Source organism: Nansenia antarctica (assembly GCF_963989245.1).
Source record: "Nansenia antarctica genome assembly, chromosome: 1".
Taxonomy (NCBI): domain Eukaryota; kingdom Metazoa; phylum Chordata; class Actinopteri; order Argentiniformes; family Microstomatidae; genus Nansenia; species Nansenia antarctica.
In genome coordinates this window covers 24206254-24219627 of record NC_137674.1, presented here as the reverse complement: position 1 = coordinate 24219627, position 13374 = coordinate 24206254, and the positions used below count along the sequence as shown (strand labels likewise).

At 40.0% G+C, this 13374-nt stretch overlaps 1 protein-coding gene across 1 annotated transcript; it reads right to left on the bottom strand.

Annotated features, from left to right (window-relative positions):
* Nucleotides 1–1854: 1854 nt before the first annotated feature.
* Nucleotides 1855–6121, bottom strand: emx1 (empty spiracles homeobox 1; the record flags this gene model as incomplete). The annotated part of the gene is made up of 3 exons (XM_080538185.1): nt 1855–2022; nt 3538–3722; nt 5779–6121. 3 exons carry the CDS (start codon nt 6119–6121, stop codon nt 1855–1857), a joined length of 696 nt encoding a protein of 231 aa, XP_080394311.1.
* Nucleotides 6122–13374: the final 7253 nt, after the last annotated feature.

The following is a 13374-nucleotide window of genomic DNA, read 5'->3' as shown; positions in this document are numbered from 1 at the left end:
CGGAGGCTGTTCCCAGGTATCACACCTGACACCTGTCCAAACCCAGGGTGCCGCATGGCACCTTTCTCAAGGGGCATGACAGAGTACGTTATGAGCACACTAAACAGCTCAGAAATGATTGTTCATTAGACAATGGTTCATTACTTCTATGTTGTTCTTTCTAAAAACACCTTTATTTTGTTATTACAGATGTTGCTCAATATGTTTTTAAACTAAACAGGTGTTAATATGTCTGTCGGTAAACATTCAGCAAATGGAGAGGATGTGACACCACAGTGAATCCATCCATCAGACCTCATTTTTATTCATGTTCTGAATTGACCCCAGCCCAGTGTGGTCTGATGTGAGTCACTCCTCTTCCTGTCTAGCTTATGAATACCTCAGATAGCATAATGAGCGGATTACCAAAGACATGAAACGTTTGATGAAATTGTTTTCGTTAACAAGAAAAACTCAATGTTTTGCCCCTGTCGTAGGCTATGCTCAAGCCGGGCTGACGCAGCTCGTGAGCTTAGAATGATAAGGTTCTATCTCCGTTTAGGGTAGTTCAGAGATATTGAGCGTGAAAGTTTTTCCATTCCATTATGTTTTGTGAGATGGCACCTTTGTATTTTAGGAATTACTAACTCAAAAATTTCAACATTTTAAAAATAACACCACACAGGCATTAATAAACACCTAATGGATCAGATTATGTAAAAAACTCAATTTTGACAAAAATTGAGATTGAACCTTATAATTCTAACGTCACAAGCTATTGGATGACAAAGTAGCTTTCTCCGGACACCAGGGGGCTCTCTGAGATTATGCTTTCATTTGTCCCAGAAAATTGTACATGGCCGATACCGGTATGGAGCAGGGCTGAATGAATGCAGCCTAGACTGAGTATCATAATCACAAATAACTGGAGGACGTGATGTGAATGTCTCATGGTCACAATGACAGAATTAGGATTAGGGAAGTAATTTACTTGTTAATTATATATATATATATATGTTACGGTACATGTGGGAAAACTAGGGTTAGGGTTAGGTGCTACGTCGACTTGGTACATGCTGGCATGTCTAACCCTAACCCTAATCCTATCCCTAACCCTAACCCTACCCCTAATCCTAACCTTAACCGTAGCACCCTAGCACCTAACCCTAACCCTAGTTTTCCCACATGTACCGTAACATATATATATATATATATATATATATATATGGTTTTCCAGCTACTTACATTTTTAGAGAGGTTGGTTGAATTGGAAATGTGATACGTACATACATACGTATACATACGAACATACAGATTGTTAAGTATTTAACAGGAAATAAATGCACCTGGGACAGATGGTGTGTTCTAGTGGGGGAAGAGCTCTCGAGTTGGATGCATGCAAAACAACAACTAATGTAGTTGAGAATGACAGGAAGTCTGTATGGCATTTTACATATTAAGATTTAATATGATTAGTAATCTTCAAAATTCACGAAATCAGCCTTTTGCGTGAATGAGCTATATACAACAGTATGTAAAAAAAAAATGTGGATGCTTTCTGAAGCATCGGTACCTTTCTCAGCTTTGGCTGCAAGTGCCAAAGATCATTTAAAGCGGGAGGATCTTTAGGATGAGGTCAGAGATTTGCAGAGAAGTGCCGTGAAGTTATGTGTCTGTTTTTTTCTGCATTATCGACTCAAGACGCACCTCCCTGTTGTTAATGAAGAAACGGATGATCACATACTTTAGTCCTTTTGTTTTTTTCTTTTCTTCTAAACATGTCTATGTAATTATACTTAATAATAACATTACATAATAAATAGGGGTTGACGTTGGTCCACTTGTGCTCCAGAAGGGGACACACACGGGTAGCGACTAGTCCTCTGACGTGACGTCAATGTCCTCCGAGCTGGCCTGCTTGGTGGCCAGGCGCCATCTGTTGATGTGGTGGTTGCCCTTCTTCTTCTGCTGGCAGTCGGGACCCTCCTCTTCCAGCTTCTGTCTCTTGTACTTTGTCCGCCTGTTCTGGAACCAGACTTTCACCTGATGCAGACAGACTTTTTATTGGACAGGACTCCTCACTAAACCATGAAACCATGAAACCATTTACCACCAACCGTTTATCAATGAAACACTGGACAGCAATACATCCTAATAAGCATAATTTCCTTAATGCTCTAAGGCAGTTGTGTATTTGGTAACACTACATGATTTCAAAGTAGTAGTCATCATTACAAGTATCAGTTGACTCTGTTGCTGAAGAATGAAAAGTTGTAGACCTTTGTTTTGACCCATGCGCTATAGTGTTGGTGTGAACTAATTTAACCTTGACATCAATAAGACTTGGCTGATGATAAGATTACTATATAATGATGTGTCTTGGTTGCAGTTATTATAGCTTTTCAATACCCCATAGGCAACAACCATTTCAGTAACCATATTTCAGAGATGTACATGTAAATCATTACATGTTAGGTCCCTCTATTATGTAAATTATCTTCCTTGATTAAATGGCCAAATACTATCGTGAGATTCGCGCAGTGATGGCATGTGATGTTTTGCGCCCAAGGCAAATAAGTCGCTATTTGGTCTACAGTTATTGCACTGTGCAGGTCTGATCTTTGCAGGGTATTAAACTCAAACTCATCGAAAATCACAAGCTTGGCGGTTATATGTGTTTTTTTCATTTCCATGATTTTTTTCAACGCGCTAAATCCTAAACTTCTCAGTTTAACCGTGACAATCAACTACTGCAATAGCCTACATTTGACATTCTATTTCTATTAATATGGACTTGCGGAATAAGCAATTCATAAGACCTTTTACTTCAAAGTAGGCTTAGATAAATGTAGCCTAATAATGGCATAAACTATGCACCGTGAATATATTATCCAAATAACCAAATATCAATGTTAAATGTGAACATATAAAGTATAGCCTAAACAATGACGACCTGCATAGGCTACTAGCCAAATCAAAGCTCATTGGACGACGTTTATTATTTATTAAAATATAATAATAATCATTATCATAATCGTCACAATTAAATCCTAATAATAAGAGTAATAGTAAGATAATAACAATAATAATAATAATAATAATAATAATAATAATAATGACCAATAATTGCCATATCCTTAAGCATAACCATAACCATATTCATAATAATAGTATAGGGTTTCGGGTTAGGGTCATATAACAGCCAAATATAAACGGCATATAAAAGGCTAACATATTTCCAAGTTTGTCAGACTAACACATCTGAAGCATGTGGGCTATACTATGATTGATATCCCTGATCCGTACCAAGTTTTTCCAATTGCAATAAATTGTCAACTGATCAGAAAATAAAACTAATTGCTTGTTGTAGGCTATAAAATATTTCCTAGAACCAATGTGACGGTGTATAGCCTAAGATCAACATAAAATATCACGAATGAAATTCATAACAACGTACGACGCACTGATTAGCCTATATACGTTATTAAATGGTTCATATATGATTTGCTTTTGACTAGCTATTCAATTCAGTGTACGGCGTTGCTTAACTTTGCTTACCTGTGTTTCGGACAAACTGAGACTGTTGGCCAATTGTTTCCTCTCGGCCCCCACGACATAATGGTTCTTTTCGAAAGCTCTCTCCAGGCGCAGCAGCTGGGACGGGGAGAAGGCCGTCCTGATGCGTTTGGGTTTCCTGGCGAAGGGGCCGTGGAGTAGTAGACTATCTTGGGAAATATCATTTCCTAAGGGCAAAAGGGAGTCTGATTTAGTCAGCAATTAGCTCACAACTGGCGCGCTTTGTTGTTCAGTCGGGTGGAAAAGAGCCCAGCGCGAGTCTTAAATTAACCCAAAGGATTATTTGCCCGGACGATATAGTAGAGGGCAACTAGAAACTCTTGTTGGTGTATTGGACAAATGTTCAAGTAATGAGATCTTTATTCTGGCCCCAACGGGCCAAAAAGGCTCTTATACCTATAGGCCTATAGGCTATTTAAACACTATGCATTTGTAACGCCTTTCAGCGACATTATTCCGACTTTATTGGAGAATGATTTATCTGATCTGAAAAAAAACAAATATGTATATAATAGTCTATGGATTTACTAAAATGAACGATTTATGCAATGATAAATGATATTTCATTTAGGAGTGTCTTTTTCATTATCCCCAAGCTCATAAAACCTGTAGGCTAGCCTAATATTCCGCCACAAAATTCGTAATGAAAACAAAAACGTAGGCTATGATAATGTATTTACACTCAATTAGGTTGTCTACAAGGAGCTAACATGTAAGAACATATTTATTTACAAATTACCCGCCCGTGCGTTTTTATTCCACCCGTGGGAAAATAGAATTCGTTTTCGCTCTGTTAGGCTAATTAGGAGCCTATCAAACTATAAAGATCCACTCATGTTTTGTCAGCTATAAACACATTTACTGATTGATATAAACATTAAAAGGCTGAAGAACATATTGATGTGCCATTTGCCTTTATTAAGCACTGATAACTATGAATTATACGACTGGCGTATAGCTACTGTACGTTTTTTGGTCAAGTATAATTTAATGTTCTTTGTTTTGTTCGGAATATACGTCTTCTTAATGGAGTAAATATATATATAATTCTAGGTCTCATTCAGATGATGTTTGGTTGCATGACAAGTGCGTGCGTCAGTTACCAAATATCAAACCCCCACGTCAATGCTGTCAGGTGCAAAAAGCATCATGACTTAAAGTGCAATTTTTTTAAATTAGGCCGATAAATATGACCTAACATAACCACATGTTCACCTTTACGTTAGGTGACTTGGTTTAATGCAGACCTATAGACAGTTGAATTAGTCTTAGGCCGCCGTCAATAGACTGCACTGTATCCAACTCAACCGTATCATAACTAGTAACAAATATGTATTTTTTTCTCTCTAACAGTGTATTTGTTGCTAAGCAGAGATTGCTTTATTCGACAGTAAGGGTTGACGTGACCTAAGGCATTGGATTTTTCTGGCAACAAAACCATTGCAGCTCTATCTGATTCCCGCTGTCACGTTACAAAGTGTAGCCTCGGGGGTGAATGGAAAATAGAAATGTTTTAGATAAGTAGGCCTATAGGCTCCATATACTAAACATTTGTGTTCTCTTAGCCACCTGTGGCTGTTGAAAAACGTGTTTCTGTTTACATTGCCCAAATTAAGGTCACAAATAAAAGCAAGAATCCCAATGCCCTGGTTAGCCTGTTAACAATAGGCTAATGACAATCAATTGGTGTCTTTAAGTATATTGTCAATCATTAATCTTATTACTGTTTGGCAACTCTTCAATATAACACAAATTGTCTAGTAATACCGAGGCAAATGAATTGTATGCGTGCAAAGAGCAAAATATAAATATTAGCCTAATGATTAGATTTAAGCCTAGACTATTTAGATTCCATTCTGTTTATTATCTTTCTTTTTTCTCTCTCGCACACACACACACACACACACACACACACACACACACACACACACACACACACTCCCATCCACACACACACACACACACACACACACACACACACGCACACACACACACTCCCATCCACACACACACACACACACACACACACACACACACACACACGCGCGCGCACACACACACACACACACACACACACACACACACACACGCGCGCGCACACAAACACAGTTACCTTGCACAGCAGATACACACACACACAAACACAAACACACACACACACACACACACACACACACACACACACACACACACACACACACGCACACACACACACACGGTTACCTTGAAATCTGTGTCCGAAGAACCTATTCCGTAGAACCCAGGGGTAAAAATTAAGTGGGTCTCGATGTTGTGTCCCAAAGAAGTGCGGATGCTGTAGGTGCGACCCTCCTAACTGGTGGTGGTTCATGGTCAAGGTGGGGTGGTTTACCGTCTCAGGGAACACCAGGTCTGGGTTCTGGTACAACGATCTGCCTGTTGGCCCCTGATAACCGTTCATGAAGGCGTCTGTAGGGTTGGAATAACTTAGGGCCGTTGGCCGGATGGGATCTTCCGTCGTTAAAGGGTTTTCTTTGGCTACTAACGATTCTATCGTGAAGCAGCGTTTGCCCGCTGACGAAAACATTGCCTCAAACTCTTATGGTACAAATCCAGAAAAACCAAAAATAGAATACCTCGTTAGTTCCTCCTTGGTGCAGGTGAAAGGTTACCCTCAAAAAGCCATAATGACCAGGGACAGGCGTCCCAGACCGTTGTTTTGAAAGGGAAGCAGTTGGCTTACCTTGAATCAGTATGGTGATGTCTGATTCATCGAGCTGTGCATGTTCGGAGAATATGAGTAGAAATGTGCCTTAACGTCTGGAACGCCAAAGACTCACTTTTGGGCGACGCGAACCAGTGCTATAACTAGGCTGCGCTGATTGGACAACTACACTTGCCAATGAGTTTTCACAAGTACCTGGCTCATGGATCCCGTAGAAGCAGGACTGGAGTTGAAAGCAGCAGCATTAGCAGCAGATCAGCTCTAAAATGTTCATGTGAAAAGAATAAAGAACCATTATGTTGTCCAACTCATCGGGTTCCTCCATCCATTCTGGAAAATCAGTCACAAGCAACAATAGCAAAACCAAGTTCTCTGTTCAAATTTGCTGTTGTGATTTAAATGTAGCCTATATGCAAAACTTGAAATAGTGTAGAGCAAAAGTTAACTCACCAGAAAGCAAATGAATACGATTCAGATGATTGCTTATCCTCTATAGCCTAAGCACCAGGAAACATTATAATCACTGAAAAACTTTAGAATGGGTTATTACTAAGAGTATTGCGTCTAAAATCCCCCCAAAATATGCTACTCCATCCCAATATTTCTGTCTTTCCTGCTCCTTTGCGCCAAGATGCGCTTATACGCCTATGGGTTATTTCAAGAGCACTGTGAAAATGACATTTTCATTCTGTTATTCGATTGCTGTACTTAGAGGCTCTTTTAGTTTCATGAAGTCAACAAGCTTTTAAAATAAAGGAGGTAGGCCAAATCCTCAACTTAATCCACACAGTAAAGTAATGGCGCGCATAATGTTTGCCTATCCATAGTAGCCTATAGGCTAGCAAAATTCCAAAACTGGGAAATTTGGCAACCCACCCTCAGGCTATGAGGATACAAAACATTCAAACTGCCGTTGCCGTACAACTATTCTCTTGTCTCGTGCACATGTTAATACCAGTGAGTTGCACATATTTACAGATTAAATATTATTATTATTATTATTATTATTATTATTATTATTGTTGTTATGATTATGATTATTTCTGTTGTTGTTGATAATATAATTATTCCTCATAGTAATAGCCTACTTATTATGAATAATATTATGAATTATTTATATTATTATTAGTAGTATTGTTATTATACATACTATTATAAATGGATATTGCATCCTGTGGATTGAGTTTGAGAGCTTCATAGAATTATACATTTCTTATAATTTACGTTAGCCTACCTACCATGTAGACAGATTAAGTCAATGTTCTGAGAGTAAAGACGTAACATCTTGGTGAGGGCAAAGCATAGGTGTTTTTTTATTGGTTTTTATAAAAACACAACACCATGTATACAATCAATCAATCAATCAATCATCAAACAAACAATCCAACAGCATTTCAGACAATCAGACCTTTACATTCAACAACAACCAACATTTACATTCAACTAACTAAAGTGCTCAGTGTTCAGTGTAGTGTATTGTCCAGTGTAGTGTAATGTTCAGTGTTCAGTGTCCAGTGTCCAGGTTCCAGTGTCGGTAGGAGGCAGGGGTAAAAAACCTGTGCGCTGTGCATCCAGAAAAATTCCCCTGCAGCCCTCTAGTTGTAGAGCGACTACTATCCAGTTTGCCCACCAGTGCAAAGCCGTGGCTCCCCCACCTCCCTCCCCCGAGGGACCCCACACACCCACACACCCGTGAGGGCAAAGCATAGGCTGTCTATATTTAACATTATAGCTATTTCATTTCGTTTCTGCTGTGTAGCTTTCATATGGCCCAAATACAGTAGGCCAAACATCTCATCGTAGCCTAACCAACGGGATTCGAACCACTCTCGCATTCCAGGCGATCACCATGAAGTGTACCGGAACCCAACAGGTTTAATAAGAAACTATACCCCGTCTCGGCTGATCATATATTAACTCCATGAACTGCGGCTGAAGGGAGACATTTCCATCGAGCTTGGAGGCAGTCTGAGATAAACATCTAGACACTATATTACTACAGCTGTTAGAGGTCTGCACCAAATGTCTTACAATGTCTATGCAACCTGGTGCCAAATAATAAGAGCTCGCAAGATACTGATAATAGTGGTCCGTTAACAATCTATAAAAAAAACTTTAAATAAAATAATAACTCTCATCCTCTATCATCATTTTGTTGTCAAATAAGACTTTTTAAACGAATGATTTGTAGAGCTTAAAATCATGTTTAACAGACATGTCTAAAAAGCTGAGCTATTTGCATTTGCTCCATTGTTTTCCTTTTTGTTTGTCACCAAATCTGAAATTACTGAGTTTGTCTTTAGGTTTTTAGACTGGTTGTCGCTTTAGATAAAAGCGTCTGCTAAATGTCGAAAATGTAAATGTAGGCTAGACAATTTGCAATGAGTGTGTATGCCTATTCCTCCCAAAATCCTAGTGCATACAGGCGTAAAGCCATAGTATACTCTTCCAAGTTAATAATTACCCGCCTAATAAGCTCGTTTGAACAGAGTGTGCATTAGAAAATCATTACCGATGAAAATTATGAGGTAGAACAAGATGTTGATTGGGCGTTTAGACGCTAAAGGCTCCTAAACGCAGTCATTGGTTTTAGGGTCTTTTGAAGAGGGTTTGAATATGGCCTTTTTGTGTTTTAAAATACCAGTTACAAACGTTAACTGTATAAAGAAGACATATACGACATAGGATTTATAGGGGGAATAGTCTACGCAAATAATCGATTTATGCTGTGTCCTCCTATTCTATAACAGCAAGGGTCAAAGATATTCATAGGGATATATCGACATTCATTTCAGATTTATGGAAAATCTCTGTGATTTGAGCTTGGAGTGGGAGTTGTTGAATGGCAGTTATTTTAGGCCTTGTAGACTAACGAATGGGTCATACAATTTAGGCTACGGTAAAGTGATACGTGACACACACACATTTTAAATGCTTTATTTATGTCCACATACATGTACAATTCTAAAGGACATAAATACTAACAGTGCATTTTGATATCATGGAAACAATCTGTTACAGTAATGCTGAGCCAACAACCAGTTCTGCCACACACAGGATGTTATTCACACCAGATGATACCAGTGGGTTGACAGATACAGTATCAATACAATAAGACAGACAGTATCCCGCTCATGGGTACAGGAAGCACCGCCTTCTCCATATTGAGCGGCTACCAATAACAGTGGATACTGAGCAATATTTTGCTAACTGTTTGGCCCTTCTCTTAGGAAGACCAGCCATATGAAGGCCTCTAACAACACACACACACACACACACACACACACACACACACTCACACACACACGCACACACACACACACACACACACACACACACACACACACACACACACACACACACACATGTATACATTTGTCAAAACAAAGCATGACAAAATTGAAAGGGCTACACAGGGTACAGACTAGTTAAATGATTATGGAACCTCTTGACCTAACCGACGACCCAGAGGAAGGCTGGTTAATAGATGGCCAGGCTGCATGGCATTAACAACACAAGCAGCACACACACACGCCGTTTGGAAGAACAGAGAACAGAACATATACGTTGCGTTTCACATATGATGAACTTTTTGTTTTTCAAAATATGTAATGAAGTAGACTTGAGCCTTTACGGCTATTTTGACGTTGTTAGTTGAGGTTTGGGTAGGCAGGGTAGGCCTATGTATGAAGCTGTTTTTAATATGAGTGTTCTAGGCCTATGTACCTATAATATCTTCGTCTGTGTTTGCTGCCCTCTGGTGGAGTTTTTAGTGACCTCAATCGACCAAATGCGTCATGTAGCCTATAGATGGGGGGGGATTTGAAACACAACTGCGATTAATAGGACGGACGATCATGAAATTATTGTCAAGAATGAAACAACACATTATATAACTAATGGTATTATAGCCTAAAGACTCAATTGACATTCTCCTCGCACTCCAAAGAATCAGGTTTCCCTCGGAGAAGAGTACAAAGTTGACTCAAGTCAAGGACTTCCTCAAGTGTGAACGAATGAGGACCTCTGCTGGCACAAGTGGCCTTCTATCTTGCCTCAAATAAGGATCATTACATTGTTTAGTTTTCACTGATTTACCTATAGAATAGTCTGATTTCATCGCAATATATGAATCTATTATTTTACTATTATCCGGTTATTGAGCAAACATTTGTCTGTTTATCAGGCCAATATGGCTTTAAAACATGTTCATGTCAAAAATAATATACTTACGGTAATCAAATATGACCGTAAGTATAGGCTAGATGCACTTAAAAGCTACACTCCAGAGGGCTCAAAGTGGATGTCGAAATAATAGCAGCAGCAGACAGCAGCTCGATAGGCTAAAGCTCCCATGCTATGAGTGAAATTAAATAAAATTTAAAAAGTAAAAAAAAAAAGTAGGAGCCATGATCATGATGCTCATCTGCCTATATAAATAATACAATTAAGCAACTTATGCCGTCTATGCTAGGCTATAGGCCTAGGCTTTGTCGTTGAAAACGGAGTTGCCATGCAAAAGCATCACAGAAAAAGCCACAAGGTGTCGCTTGGATTCCTCCAATGACAGAATATTTATTTCTGCATGTAGCTATGAAGCAATGGACGTATCACTTTCGACTAAACATTGTCTAGTGGAGGACAGTAAATCGATTGAGGGACCATTGAGTGACAATTTGAGTGTGTATATCAGATTAATCGATTAGGCCTAGTAATAATCAGCACACACAATAATAGCCTATTATTATCATCAATAACAAAGCACACACACACACACGCACACGAATAGAATAACCTGTGGCTGGGGGGGAGTAGCTAATGCATATTGGAAAAGAAGTTCCCGTGAATTTTAACGGCAGCTGTTGGTCGCAGCAAACATTGAAAACGTCGTTGAAAGGGAAGCCCATCATTCGGTAGCTATAGCAGGAGCCTGGGAGAAGGTAGGCCTACCCCAAGTATTCCACTTGTTCACACCTGCGTTCATTAATAAACTAATTGGCCATTTTGTTCCGCGTTAGCGCTGTGTGTTCAACTAATCTATTCCACTTAAATACCTGAACATTTTCACCCCATAACGAGATGGCAAAAGTAGCACTCTCCTGCGTTTGTGCCACCTCGATGAGAAATAGAGACGTTTAACCACCTGTATGGGTTCAATTCCGTCAGCCCCCCCCCCCCTCCGCATAAACAAACCTCACTGTGGTTGCTACTTTCATTGAGCCCTTTTCACCTACTTTGATGTGACATAATCACGAATACAGAATATAGAAAGTATGGGAGGTTGTGCCTATGAAATACAGGTCGCTGCTGACACATGCGCGCATGAGACTTGCCTGAACGACCACCGCTGATCTCGGGGGTCTTTGAGTTGAGGAGGAAACATGAATCGCGCATCCTTTAGTAGCCTACCCTTGTCAATATGCCTTGTTTGTTTTTGGCACCTGCACTTGCTCTTCACGGTCGGTGTTCTCAGCCTGAATACATACCAGCACGGAGAACAGGAACGACACCATTTCCTGGGGGAAAGGACGCATTTAAAACGGGTTGTTCTCCAAACCTCAGATGGTAATTTAAAGCGGACTCTCTCCTTGTGGCCCATCACACGGCCTGGCCCGGCTTTAGAAGTCATTGTGCCATCCCAAATGAAACCGTTCACAATGAGACAAAAGAGAGCGTCCACTTCAAACGATTGTAATGGAAGATAATGACTATTAGATGGAGTAGAAGCCTCTCGCTCTGCAAATAAAATTCAAATGAGCATTCTACAATTGCCCACCCTAAAACATGTCCTTGCTCAAATGAACTATACTTTCCTATTGGACCTCGCAATGGCGGCAATTTCTTTCCATGAGAACTTTCACACCTTCTCCGGCTGCATTATGGTCTAGAGTAGACCTCCGTGTCTACTATATGACTCATGCTCGTGCGTTATGTCATCTTCACAAGCTAAATGAAACGGTTGGTTACCAGTTACTTATACAGGCATAAAGAATCAGACGTTATCTAATACCATTAGGGCCCTGGGCCCTAAACTGAAAATGGCATACAGTTTAATAAGCTCTGCTCTTCCAGTCCTGCATGTGAGCTCGGTCCCGAGGTAGTGAAGAAATAAGGTCTGTGTAAACTTAAGACCAATAAAACAAGCTGGTAAATGAAGATGTGACACTTACCCTTATTGGATTTAAGAAGCTCTGTTAAAACAAACCAGGTATCACCTCAGGTGATACTGGTGATGTTTTTCAGGGGTTAAGGTGTCCTACGCTAATTGGGATGTCGAGCCCAGTGACCCCTCCTCCCTCCTCCCTCCTGCATCCCTCCACAGGTTTTCCCAGGAGTCTGACCGCCTCATTCTGTCTCACAATGGGATTACCGGCGGGCAGTGCTGGGGGGGGGGGAGCTGGGGGCACCTTGCTGATCACATCAGAGCCGGCTTCTGGGGTCTTACACAAACTCTGCTCCCCTTGTGTCTGACCCATAATCAACAGAGCCAGTATGACCAGGGAGAGAGACAGGCAGGGGGTGGTGGAGGAGAGACAGAGAGCAGATCAGGTCTGCTACTGTTTCATTAAACCTCTCCCTTTGATACTGTTACCATGTCTTGTTCTGCCTCTTAGGGCTAATTTCTTTCAACATTCAAGATTTGGCTTCAAGACAGCTTGAGAAGATCATTCGTTTGGGAGATTTAATGTTTTCTGTTCTGTGAGAGGAGGGATTTGAGAATGTTTTTAGAATAGATCCTGTGCATTTTACAACAAGGGTTGTTGTTGTTGTTTTATTTGTCTTTCTAAATAAAGTGTTTTTGACTTGGTCGTGGTGGAGATAAATGTATTAATACATTGAAGCTACTCATGTTGGAACGGGTATCTGCTTTCTGCTAAAAACATGTTCCAAAACATCTACAGAGTCAAACAGTCCCCTTTTGCACAATTGACCATTTTCATGGTGGGATGCAAACCTTGGTGAAATATATCATTGAATTTGAAAGTATTTGAGGTGCTGTGCTTGATTGAGCTTAGATTTGTACTTCTGTGTTATTCCATCCAGTATTATATGTTAGAAATAATAATAATAATATAATTGCATAGGTGGCAAACAAAATCAAGTGAAGCTTAAGT